At 36.8% G+C, this 13,131-nt stretch overlaps 1 protein-coding gene across 2 annotated transcripts; it reads left to right on the top strand.

Moving 5' to 3' along the window:
• Nucleotides 1-1,862: 1,862 nt before the first annotated feature.
• Nucleotides 1,863-12,475, top strand: LOC109214071. 2 transcript variants are annotated; one of them, XM_019377950.1, is made up of 15 exons: nucleotides 1,865-4,914; nucleotides 5,003-5,131; nucleotides 5,268-5,459; nucleotides 5,552-5,604; nucleotides 5,713-6,052; nucleotides 6,210-6,279; nucleotides 6,411-6,572; nucleotides 8,636-8,749; nucleotides 9,101-9,285; nucleotides 9,396-9,611; nucleotides 9,697-9,972; nucleotides 10,140-10,287; nucleotides 10,393-10,526; nucleotides 11,456-11,542; nucleotides 11,619-12,475. In XM_019377950.1, exons 1-15 carry the CDS (start codon nucleotides 2,200-2,202, stop codon nucleotides 11,703-11,705), a joined length of 4,908 nt encoding a protein of 1,635 aa, XP_019233495.1. In that variant the 5' UTR covers nucleotides 1,865-2,199; the 3' UTR covers nucleotides 11,706-12,475. The 2 variants fall into 2 exon arrangements, 1 of the variants encoding a protein (XP_019233495.1); XR_002066105.1 differs by lacking the exon at nucleotides 11,619-12,475 and having other exon boundaries at nucleotides 1,863-4,914; nucleotides 9,697-10,004; nucleotides 11,456-11,534.
• The last annotated feature ends 656 nt before the right edge of the window (nucleotides 12,476-13,131 follow it).

Here is a 13,131-nt window from a genome sequence, read left to right as displayed (position 1 = left end):
TCTCTCTCTCTCTCTCTATATATATATATATATATATATATATATATATATATATATATATATATATATATATATATATATATATATATATATACTAGTCTCATGATACGCGCGTTGCGCGTGTACCTTGTCTGAATTGATTAATAACTTTTTAGAAGTCATATACCCTCTCAAAGAAGCAAAATAAATCTAAGCATCAACATATTGCTACTAACATACTCTATCACTAGTTTACGACCAATTACATGTTCAAAGGAGCGCAAACACTCAATTTAACACTAACATAGTCTTCAAAGAAGACACTTCTATCCTAGGAGTATTTCCTAAAAAATTCTTTACATATTTTACTTAAGAAAAATCAGTTTCTTCTTTGCATATTTAGCTGGTTTCAATTTTTTTTTTAAAAAAAAAAAATCAGAATAACAAAATATTGAATTATACATATGTAAGATTATTGGAATTTGGTTTCCTTTCTTTCCTTTTCGCTATTTTGAAATTTAATTAATGTAACTTAGTTGGGTTTTTCATTTTTAAAAGAAAGATAAGAATAACTAAAATACTGAATTATTAGTTGTGATGATAATTTAATGTTTGATTTTATCTTGGACTCAACAAAGACTTGGTATAAAAAACAAATATACATGTACGACTCTGGTGGTGAAGAAATTCGGGATGGAATAGAATTTTGTTACATACACGTGTAATTGCTCATTTTTCGGGTAAGTATTAATTGTCATGATACATTAATGATTGTTCTGGTTGAAGTAAAATAGAATTGTTATGGGATGGAATAGGATTTTGTTACATACATTAATGTTTAATTCTAACTCGGGCTTGACAAAAACTAATATACACAAATTTATTCAAGTCTCCAAATTAGGAATGAAATTAAAGAAAATCAAATATCTAGTTTCAATTTTATCCAACATATATGATATTTATGATGGGTAAAAAAGGCGAATGATATTTCGCTAAAAGCCTTCGTGCTTTTAATATAGTATAGATATAAATAGATATAGATAGATATATCAGATCAATTTTCTTTTCAATAATAATTAATAGTGATGCTCAAACAATTTGCATAAATTTTAACTAATTTACTTGATAATTGCTATATCGCTTAATTATCATTATCCATCAATACTTGCACAAATAAGAATAATTCATCTAGTATGTTTTTGTTGGAGTTTCAAACTAATTTACTTGATAATTGCTATATCACTTAATTATCATTATCCATCAATACTTGCACAAATAAGAATAATTCATCTAGTATGTTTTTGTTGGAGTTTCAAACTAATTTACTTGATAATTGCTATATCACTTAATTATCATTATCCATCAATACTTGCACAAATAAGAATAATTCATCTAGTATGTTTTTGTTGGAGTTTCAATCTTAGTTTTCGAACAGTCATTTTAATTTTTCAACAACAAAGTCATTGGAAAATTTTAGTTCAATTTTCAGAAGTCAACCGTGCAAATCGTTTTGTATTATCACATAAGTTAAAGTTAAATTATAAAATAATTATCTATAATTGATATTCATTAATTATGTAAAATAAATTAAACGGCTAGAATTGCTTAAACTACATTATTAGTATAAAAGTTATATATAGCTTCAATTTTTCTTAAAACTTTTCCTGCTCCTTATTTAAACCAGTTGCATTGCATTTCCATAAAGTGAAAAATCATCAGCATAAAGGTAATAAAATCTTTAAAGAAATTACATGACGAGAAAGAAAAAGAATGATAGGAGTAGTAATTATAACACCAAATAAGGTGTCCTAAAAATTGCCACCTTAATTAATCTCCATTTTTTCTCCTCATCCCACTGTTACTATAGACTATAGTCCAGTTCTCTATCTTCCCAAACCTACCCACCCCCCATATCTTCATTCTTCGTTCCCCCAACCCCCCAATACGTTTTTACATAGATTTAGAGAGAGAGAGAAAGAGAGTGACACTGTTTACTTACCTATACATACATATATTATTATTTATATAGAACACACTCTTTAACGCCGATCGATTGTGCTTTTCATCGGTAAGTTTCTCTATTGCTGTCTGTTGAACATATTACAGTATATATATAATCTGTGTAATTGGAGGATTTTATATATGTATATTATTACACGTATTTAGGGGCATGAAATAAGGTATATGCCTTCGGTTAATTCGCCCTAGGAGAGATCTTCTATGGGGCACAAGAAGCGAACCGTCGCTCCTCGGTCCAAACCCTCAATTTCACCGGCGGCGGTTCCGTCTGTCTCCGACGATGGGTCGCCGCCGTCGGCGCTTGATGCTGAGCAAAAGCTAGTTTTAATAAATCCTTCAATTTCGAACGGATCGTTGAGTAAAAACGATGCCGTAGTGGTATTTGATTGTGAGAAAAACGGCTCATCGTCGTCGGCTGCTTCTTATGCTTCGATTAAGCTTGAATGCGAGCGTGCCCTAACGTCCCTGAGACGCGGGAACCATACAAAAGCCCTAAGATTGATGAAGGACTTGTCCACTAAGCACGAAAGTTCGTCCTATTCGGCCTTGATTCACCGTGTCCAGGGCACAGTTTGTGTGAAGGTTGCCTCTATTATTGATGATCCTAATGCGAAGCAGAGGCATTTGAGGAATGCGATTGAGAGTGCTAGGAGAGCAGTGTCGCTGTCTCCGTACTCGATTGAGTTTGCGCATTTCTATGCTAATTTGTTGTATGAAGCAGCGAATGACGGGAAGGAGTACGAGGAAGTCGTGCAGGAGTGTGAAAGAGCATTGGCAATTGAAAATCCCATTGATCCTGCGAAGGAGAGCTTACAGGAGGAGAGTCAACAGAAGATCTCCCCTGCTGAAGCTCGAATATCTCATATACGCGGTGAGCTTCAAAATTTGATTCAGAAGTCAAATTTTGCTTCCATTTCTTCTTGGATGAAGAATATAGGAACTGGGGAGGAGAAGTTCAGGTTAATTCCAATTAGGAGGGTGTCTGAGGACCCAATGGAATTGAGGTTGGTTCAGGCTAGAAGGCCTAATGAAATTAAGAAGGCAACTAAGACACCTGAAGAGAGGAGGAAGGAGATTGAGGTTCGGGTAGCTGCCGCGAGGCTGTTACAGCAGAAGTCAGGAACTGTCAAATCACAGAATGAGGGAGATAAAGCTTTGGACTCAACAGCAGGATCTGGGCAGAGAGCAGGTGAGAGGAGGAAGAGTGGAAATGCAAGGAAGACTGCTTCTTCCACGGAGAGAAGGAATTTGGTGCAATCATATTGGAATTCCATGAGTTTGGATGTGAAGAAAGAATTGCTTAGTATTAGAATATCAGATCTTAAGGCACATTTTAGTTCGTCTAAGGATCGTTTTGCTATTGAAGTGCTATCTCAGGCTCTTGCATTTGCCAAGACAAATAAAACTTGGAAGTTCTGGACATGTTGCCGCTGCAGTGAAAAATTTGCAAACTCAGAATCACACATTCATCATGTTGTGCATGATCATATGGGTGCTTTGCTGCCTAAAATGCAGTCAGTTTTGCCTCAAAGTGTGGAGAATGAGTGGGCTGAGATGCTTCTGAACTGCTCTTGGAAACCATTAGATGTTAATGCAGCAGTGGAAATACTTAATAAACAATCAAGATCTCAGGGCCATGGTTTTCTAGATGAGTCCTATGGAAGAGATGATGGAGAGGGGTCAAAGGATGACTTTTTGGAGGCTTTCTGCCATGAAGACGAGTGGGGCACATCACCTAGAAGGAAGAAATTAGGGGATAGACCGAACAGAGATATGGTTGAGAGCAGAAAAAATGATAAGATCTCAGACATTGACTATATGGATTGTGATGGAGATGGTGGTCCGAAGATTCATTTACTTCCTGAAGGCTTGCCGCTGTCTGATGACCCTGAGCGAGTAAAGCTTCTTGAAAGAATCCATGCTGTGTTTGAGATTCTTATTAAGAATAAATATCTTGCTTCAAGTCACCTCAGCAAGGTTATGCACTTTGCAGTGGAAGAGCTTCAGGGTCTTGCTTTTGGCTCTAAACTTCTTAACTACAATATTGATCAGAGTCCTTTGTGCATATGCTTTTTGGGTTCCGAAGAACTGAAAAAAATACTAAAATACTTGCAAGAACTTTCTCATTCTTGTGGCTTAGGTAGATATCCTGAGAGAACTGGTTTTCTGGACGAAACAAGCAATGGTTGTCATGGATTTGACGATCTAGAGAAAATAGTTTTCAGTGGGGATGACACATGTTTGTTGTTTGATAAGCAGTTCCTGCAACACAATCTTTCTCCCAGCTCGTGTCCTAATGCAGTTTCTAATGATAGACCTGCAGCAATTTTGTCTGGTAATCAGTACCAAAATGGAGTTATTATTGATTCAGATGCATTACTGTCCTGGTTATTCACTGGTCCATCAAGTGTGGAAGCACTGGCATCATGGACACGTGCAAGAGAAGAGAAAGCTCAACAGGGTATGGAAATTCTTCGATTGCTTGAGAAGGAGTATTACGACCTACAGGGTTTGTGTGAGAGAAAATCTGAGCACCTAAGTTACGAGGAAGCACTGCAGGCAGTAGAAGATCTTTGCTTAGAAGAGGGTAAAAAAAGAGAACATGAAATAGAATTTGTCCGGCAAAGCTATGATTCTGTCTTGCAGAAGCGACGAGAGGAGCTCATAGAAAGTGACAACGAAGTTACGATTATCAGTAGGTTTGAGTTGGATGCTATATCAAATGTTCTGAAGGAAGCAGAATCTCTCAATGTAAATCAATTCGGATTCGAGGAAACTTACGGTGGTGGAACATCTCAATTTTGTGACTTGGAGTCTGGCGAAGAGGATGATTGGAGACTGAAAGACTATCTTCATCAGGTGGACTCCAGCGTGGAAGTTGCAATACAGAGACAGAAGGAACATGTTTCCATTGAGGTTGGTGCATCAGTTACCGTCTAGTGTTCCTTTTTCGATTTTCTGTGTTGCTTTCTTGCCTTTTGAACTTACAATTTCATGGGTGCAGTTGAGCAAAATTGATGCTCGAATCATGAGGATGGTTACCGGGATGCAACAGTTGGAAGTGAAGCTTGAGCCTGCATCTGCCCAAGATTATCGGCAGATTTTAGTGCCTCTATTGAAGTCATTTATGCGGGTATCTACTGTTTTGAAGCACCTATGTTGCTCTTAGGATCTTTTACTGCTGTTTGCCTTCCTATCCTCTTGTCGTTTAGCCTTTGTCTTTCTTCTTCTGAATTCTGACTAGGATGATTGGTTTTCTCATTTTTTAGGCACACTTGGAGGACCTGGCTGAGAAGGATGCAACTGAGAAGTCTGATGCTGCAAGGGATGCTTTTCTGGCTGAACTTGCTCGTGATTCTGAGAAGAGTTCAAGTGGGGGAAATGAGAAGTCTAAACATGCCCATGAAAAGACAAAGGACAAGAAAAAAAACAAAGAGTATCGAAGAGCAAAGGATTCAAAGGTTTGAGCTGTGGGTCAAACTTTTGTATCTGAAGCAGTTGTTTATGTATAATGCTGGGGGGAGGTATAACATGTTTCCTCTTTCTTGTGCAGCCTAACAGTGGTAACGAATCCCATGTGCTTCACCATGAGACTGTGGAAGATGCGTATGTCTCTTTCTAAAGACCTATTTCTCCATTGACATACACTCTAGTTATGCTTCTGAGCAAACCTCTACAACCTTCAACTCTTTTCGCTGGTATGTTTTGGTGCAGCTCATTTGCTGCTCATGATGGCGATGATCAAGAGAGTGAAATTCCTCAAACTGGTAACTCCTTAAATCTACAGGAGGAGGAGTACAGACGTATGATTGAGCTTGAAGCCGAGGAAAGGAAGCTTGAAGAGACTTTAGAGTATCAAAGAAGAATTGAGAATGAGGCTAAGCTGAAGCATCTGGCTGAGCAACATAAGAAATCTGCAAGAACAATTCAAGAGAATATGGATGCAGCTATGAATCTTGAAACTTGCCTTTATCAAAAAATGTATCCTGACACTTACTTGAATTGTTGTGATATTGATCAGAAAATCAATGAGCAATTGAAGAGTAGCGAGAAGGTTAACACTCTGATTTTAGGCTTTCTTCTGTTAGAACCTTTGACATGTTGATTTCTCATGCTGTTAGAACTAAGACCTTGATGGTACACCTCGACGATGCTGCTAATATAATTTATTTCTATGAAGTGATTGTAACATATGACTTTCCTTGATGCAGAACAATGTGCTTCCAAACAGTTTAGAAGGTCCTTCAAAGAACTTTCCAGAAGTAATGGCGCAAAGAGATGGTATGGCTCTTGACTAGTGACTGGAATAATTTATACTTCCAAAGTAATCTGTACTGCAAGGTTCCAGAGTTAGGATGATGTCATCTGAACATACTATCATTTTTTCTCTTATTCTGGATTGTCAAACAAAGAGAGTCCAGAGGATGGTGTATTGATATCTGATAAACGATCTGCAAGAAAAGGCAGGCGCCAGAAAGGTTCGACTAAATTTAGTGAGGGGAAGTATCAATCTGGTTCTTCTGAAAGGGAAAATACTGCAGTTAGTGAATCAAGAGCTCTGGATTCTTCACATGGTGAGTATGTATTTAGCCGCTTCTTGTTTCTGTATGGTGACTTCTCTTTTACTTCTCCAACTTGAATGGGTGGTTGATGCTTTTGCAGTTTTCTGCTAGTCGCTGTTATTTTTACCTGTAAAGGAAAGTTCGTAGTGTCAGAATCACAGATTTCCTGGTTGTTAAAAAAAGCTGGTAGTCTCAGAAAGCATTTATTGTTGTAAAATAGGAACTATGCACTTAAAAAGTCTCAGTGCACCTTATTTTCCTTGCATTCATTTTTTGGTTCCTTTTTACCTATAATAAAAGTGGAACATTTTGTGGTCGAATCCTTGCCAAGTTTTGAAGTTAGAGAGGGGCTGAGCAATGCCTGGCACTATATGTATATCCCTATTTACCAAAAAATTTAATCCATGTCTTGGTGCATTTAGTCTGTTGGCAGTTTCTCTGGAAATTTTTGGGTTTCATCCTCCACGCTTGCTTGAGTTTAGTTTTTGCTTTAGCATCCAGAAACTGCTAGAAACAGAGGACAGGCGTATGCAGAGGGCAGCAATACTTGATTAATTTTTATTTCTCTGGCTTTTATTTGTGTAGGTTTGTCGCTGGCTTGTTGGTCTTCTACCTTTTAACATGCTTTAGTAGTTACTTCAGAGTTTAGGGAAAGCTTCTAGTATACGTGTATAAAAATGATGATCTTTTTGGATTCAGTTAGAATTCTAGTAGTCCTTATTGACTCTCCTGTATTCCAGAAAATATCCAGTAATCTAAATGTACCGTGGCCCTTAGGTGACAGTTTGCCAAATGAAAATGAACAGTTGCATTTTGACGGGGTTTGAATCAATGAAGAATTAGCTCAAGATAGGGCACAATGGAAGAAAAAGATCCATATAGGTGATACTTACCAGTTGAGAATAGGTCTTATACTTGTAAAGAAATTCTACTACTATTATTATTGTATTACTATTATAGTGTGTGTGTGTGTGTGTGTTAACCTCTTTTTTACTTTCACTTTTATTTTATTTTGGTATGACGGTGATGTAAGATAAGCTTAAAAAAAGATGTGAGGACTCATATAGCCGGCCCCAACGGGACTGAGGCGTAATAGTTGTTGTTGCTGCATGTTAAAGGGGATTTCATACATGGTCGGTGACTTTAACGTACCCCATGCGTGACTGCATTCAGGAAGGGTCTGCTTTATAGTTTAAATTCCTTCTTGCTTTTTTTATCACTTGGTGTTTAGTTGTTTGCTAAATGCACAAAAGAATGTGGGCTCAATGGCAGTGCCTATTACTTTGGAAAAAGCTTCGGGATTGTTGAAGAATGATATTCTCATGATAACTCCGCCTGTGTCGTAGTTAGTGTCTTCTCTATAACACAGCCGGTCCCAAGCCCGGAGAAAGGAGGAGGGTCGTTTTGTTGACCCATTGACTTGAAACACAACTAATTTTTTTTTAATATTGAAACAGAGAGTCAGTTCATTGTTCAGCTCATCAAAGATAGATTGCTTTGGTTTAAATGTTATGAGGGCTTCTAGGATTGGTACTTTATTGGTCGATTCATACTTATAAGCTGTCTTTTGTAAAGTTGGACCACATACATTAATTGAATATTTGAAACAAACAAATCAACGTCCAAGCTATTTACTGTTGGTATCAGAACAGTGATTGGTCAACCCAGTCATCTCTTCCATTTCTTCATTGTTTTAAACTTTAGAGGAGTTAGTCATCTTGGTTACAGATGAATGATACTGTAATTGTGGCATTACTTGACCATATACTCAAGTTGGCATGTTATGCTGTTGCTAAACTGTGAGAACAAATTTAGTACCAGCTCTATGATCCTTTGGCTAAAAAATCTTTGGAGTCAGTTTTATAAAAGAAAAACATTTGGAGTTATTTGGGCCAAGTTGAGATCCTATCCCCTTTACTGCCCTCCTCTATAGAAATTAGAAGAAAAAGAGCCAAGCTGGTGGGTGGCAATATGTGCTTTGCCAATATTTTCCCTTAAAAATTCAACTACAAAACAGTTTTATGCTCTTCTCTGTTCAAGTGAACTAAATTCACTACCATTTAATTTCGATCTAGAAAAGAATGGTACCAGAGATAGTGGAACAAAGACATTGAGACAGCTACATGTGGAGGAAGATGATGAAGAAAGGTTCCAAGCTGACCTTAAGAGAGCTGTACGCCAAAGTCTTGGTATGTCTATTATCTTTCTTCTCTGATAACAAGCTCCCCAAGATAGTTTTAATTTTTGTTAACTTAGGCTGTCTCTATTTTGTTTTATTAGTAGTCTAGGATGTTCGCTATCTGTATCAAATTCACTGCTTAACCTTGATGATGAGAAGGACTACTTATCTACCCTCTGTTTCTCCTATCTTCTCTCAAATGGTTATGAATTCTGAAGGAAAGTGACATGCTAGTTTGAGTCTTGAGAAGTGGCGGCAGCGGCTTCTGTTTTTCCATTTGTCTTGAAGAGTTAATTGCTTTATATTTTCCCTCTCCTGAATTTTCAAGTGACTTCTCCCTCATTCTCTCTTATTATGTCAGACGCATTCAATGCACATCAGAAATTACCCTTGAAGGCAAGTTCAGGGGCACAGAGGATGTTCTCTGAAACCGGGGATATGGGTGATGAAATAAGCGTTGGGAATGTCAATGAAATGGATGTATATGGCACTGGGCTAAAGAATGAAGTTGGAGAATACAATTGCTTTCTAAATGTCATTATACAGGTTAGCATTTACAAGTGCTAGTCTTTTGTTTTATAATAAAAAAGTTAACTTTGTTTATCGTGTTTCAAAATTTCTTGAATATCAAGTGTGTTCTCTTTTCCCCGTTTTAGTCATTGTGGCATCTAAGACAATTTCGAGATGAATTTTTGAGAAGAACACCATTAGAGCATGATCATGTTGGTGACCCATGTGTGGTATGTGCGCTATATGACATATTTACTGCTCTGAGCGTGGCTTCTACCGAGATGCGAAGAGAGGCTGTTGCTCCTACTACTTTGAGAATTGCCCTCAGCAACCTTTATCCCGATAGTAATTTCTTCCAGGAGGTAAATATGAAACTCTGTCGAGCACCCTCATATATTTCTAGGAGACGGCTTCTTTGAATTCAATTAACAAAATATTGACTTACAGGCTCAAATGAATGATGCTTCTGAAGTACTGAGTGTGATATTTGATTGCCTACATCGGTCATTTATATCAACCCCAGGTGTTTCGGATACTGAATCTGCAGATAGCAGCTGTATGGGCTCTTGGGATTGCTCAAGTAGTGCTTGTACTGTGCATTCTCTTTTCGGAATGGATATTTTTGAGCAGATGAACTGCTACAATTGTGGATTGGAGTCCAGACATCTGAAGTACACATCGTTTTTTCATAATATTAATGCCAGCGCTCTCCGAACAATGAAGGCATGTTCTTTGAGGCAATTTTGTGATGGCACGTTAGTTTCCGTTCAGTAAATTAATCTTTTGAAGTTCAGCAAGACATTGTTTGGATAATGCGCAATTTGCTTTACTGTTATTGTGGGTTATTTGCTTTCTCAACAGCTTACCGAGTTTTTTGTTCTTTCTTTCAGGTTATGTGTCCAGAAAGCTCGTTTGATGAGCTTCTGAATCTTGTTGAGATGAACCATCAGTTGGCTTGCGATCCCGAGGTTGGTGGATGCGAGAAGCTTAACTATATTCATCACATTCTCTCTGCTCCGCCACATGTTTTCACAACGGGTAACTATATTTTCTGCCCCCCTCCATTTTGGTTGCCATGGGTGATGGAAGAATCTTCGGAGAATCATATTTGTTTCTCATGATATTTGTTTTCCCCCCTTGCAGTTTTAGGTTGGCAGAATACTTGTGAGAGTGTAGATGACATAAAAGCAACATTATCAGCTTTATCTACTGAAGTGGACATTGGCGTCCTTTATCGCGGTCTTGATCCGAAAAACAAGCATTACTTAGTTTCTGTGGTAAATGTTTTGTATTCTTTTGTCTGCTGTTCTTTTCCTTCTATGTATTTCTAGGGGCATTAAAGTATTTAAATTTCTCTGTACTAGCTCGAAACAAAATATAATCAAGTCACTGGAACTCAATATTCAACTCCATCCATATTTCAGATACTCAATTTCCTGCTCTTATTTTGATAACTCTCCCATGTTTCTTGTAAATGTTATATTGTAGTTTCAGCTCGTTTACTTGGTTCATAAAACCATGTCAATTGTTAATTGCTTTTAAAATATCATGTGCAAGCCGGTTCATCCTTCTTTTTTACCATTTCAACTAATTGATGAGTACTTTCTGTCATCTTTCATGAAGAGAAGTACTTTTGTGATTGTATCTTTTTTGTACATAAAGCCTTATACTCATGAATGATGAGTAAAGGTGACTATTTGATCAGGCCGAGTACATTTTATTCCATTTTTCGGTATTATCTTGTTTGGTTCAAGAACATTGTCTGTATTGTTCTCCAGTCTGAGCTGGAGCCAGTTACAGATCTCAAATATAAAGCTTCTTTTTTGGTTTGGGTATTATCTTGTTTGTTTCAAGAACATTGTCTATATGGTTCTCCAGTCTGAACTTGGGCCAGTTACAGATCTCAAAGATAAAGCTTTTCTTTTTGGGGGTCTCCTATGCAGATATTTTCTGTACTAATCCTAATATGCTTGAGCTTTATTCTTTGCTTATCTTCATCTGCATATGCTTAAGCTAAGGTATATCTTTCATGTTGCTGAGTATAAGAATTACTTTGTTGTACCAAACAAGTAGAGTAGGAATACTTACTACGTGAGGTACTTTTGGATATTGAACCATCTTCCGTTTGTATTCTAATAAGTGTATTTAATTCTGGTGTGGGATGTGTCTAAAGATGGATGATCTTATTGCTTGATATTTATTTCAGGTTTGCTACTATGGACAGCACTATCACTGTTTTGCCTACAGTCGTGATCGTGGACAGTGGATCATGTATGATGACAAAACCGTGAAGGTAATATTCTGTTTCTTCTCACTTTTCCTTCTTATTTTGTAATAAGATTCTGTTATTATGGATATTTTATATACAGGTAATTGGTGGCTGGGATGATGTTCTAGTTATGTGTGAAAGAGGGCATTTGCAACCGCAGGTCCTTTTCTTCGAAGCTGTAAACTAGTCCAGCTCAAAAGATGGATCTGGATTTTCGCTGGTTTCTTTGAAGCTGTAATCTATTTCAGCTTAGAAAATACACCTCCATATACTGCAATGAAGATGTGCCATTGGGCTTCTCCATTCAATCGTTAAAGGCAAGATGATACTTGTGCACTGATGTTATTCAATTGACCTGCAAAATTACAAAATCATGTGAGAAACTGTACTATACTGTCAGAAGTTTGTCAGGACGAAGAGAAAAGCAAAGCAATTGGCCTGCTACCAAGGAAAACTTCTTTGAACTTGTGTATTACGATGGGATTTTTCAGAGGATAGGAAAGATAAGTGTAAGTTTTGGTGCGCTTGATACCTGGTTGCATTGGTGGAGTCAAGTTTTTGCAGCATCCGGAAATTTTGGAATCCTTACAATAATAAGGTGGCGTGGTTGAAGAAAGAAGTACTAGCCACCAGTTATACCTGGCATTGAGGAATGTATAGATGTTTGATTTCACATTGGTAACTTAACCTGCTATTGCCAGATATTGCTTCTGTAGACAGGAACTTCTAGGTAATGATCATACATCTTCCTTTTGCAATGTAAGCAAGTCTGTATAGATTGGTCTTTGGTATTTAGTCTTTCAAGTGATGCAGCGAATAGTAACTCTTTCTTCATTTATTTTGTTTTTCCCTCTTTGAGGAAAAAAGAATTTTGAGTGCCCAGAGGTTATGGGAACTTTGTATTACGGATGTCTACGATAAATTAATGAAAGGGAAGACACTATATTTTTTCTTCAAGCCCTCACTAACTCAAACTTTCCCGTTTTACTTTTTTTGGCATATTGCAAGTTTCCCGAATAGTAACTCAAACTTTCCCGATTTGTGAAAAGGAGTCAACTATGGTGAATGGACTAAATGAGTTAACATACTTGGACACCACGGAAAAGATAGCTAGCACTCAATATCTCCGTTTGCGTGCACCTCCATTATCACTAAATTTAAAAAAAATAAAAAAAAATAACGACAAATAGCGGATGAGAGAGAGAATTTTTTTTAAATTAACATGGATATAAAAGATGAATCTACATATTGATAAATCATATACTTAGCATTTTAATTAGAATTAGATTTTAGGTAACTGCATTTTTTTCTGATTTTCTTTTTTAAAAGGAGATAAAAGAAAGGTTTTTCAAGAAAAAAATTTCACTTACATATATTATAATTAATGAGGAGGAAGTGAGAGGTTAATACATGACTCTTTAAGTACAATTATATATTAGAGGCATGTAAATAGATAATTTTTTCATTAGATAGTAAAACATCGGCTTTGCTAAAATTTCTCCTATTCAAATAAAAGAAATATGAAATAAAAGTAAAGAAACTAATAATGAAAAGAAAATAAAACAAAACAAAAGAAATATGTGGAAATTGCGGCGTATTCTTTTTTATATTCC

This window comes from Nicotiana attenuata, unplaced genomic scaffold, assembly GCF_001879085.1.
Source record: "Nicotiana attenuata strain UT unplaced genomic scaffold, NIATTr2, whole genome shotgun sequence".
NCBI lineage: Eukaryota > Viridiplantae > Streptophyta > Magnoliopsida > Solanales > Solanaceae > Nicotiana > Nicotiana attenuata.
The sequence above is the reverse complement of the archived record's forward strand: the minus strand, read 5'-3'. Positions and strand labels throughout refer to the sequence as shown.

Coding starts and splice junctions, on each gene's coding strand:
- LOC109214071 (XM_019377950.1), top strand. CDS start 2,200: ATGGGGCACAAGAAGCGAACCGTCGCTCCTCGGTCCAAACCCTCAATT. Junction 6,280..6,410: donor AGTAATGGCGCAAAGAGATG/GTATGGCTCTTG, acceptor TGTCAAACAAAG/AGAGTCCAGAGGATGGTGTA. Junction 10,288..10,392: donor GCCACATGTTTTCACAACGG/GTAACTATATTT, acceptor CCCCCCTTGCAG/TTTTAGGTTGGCAGAATACT.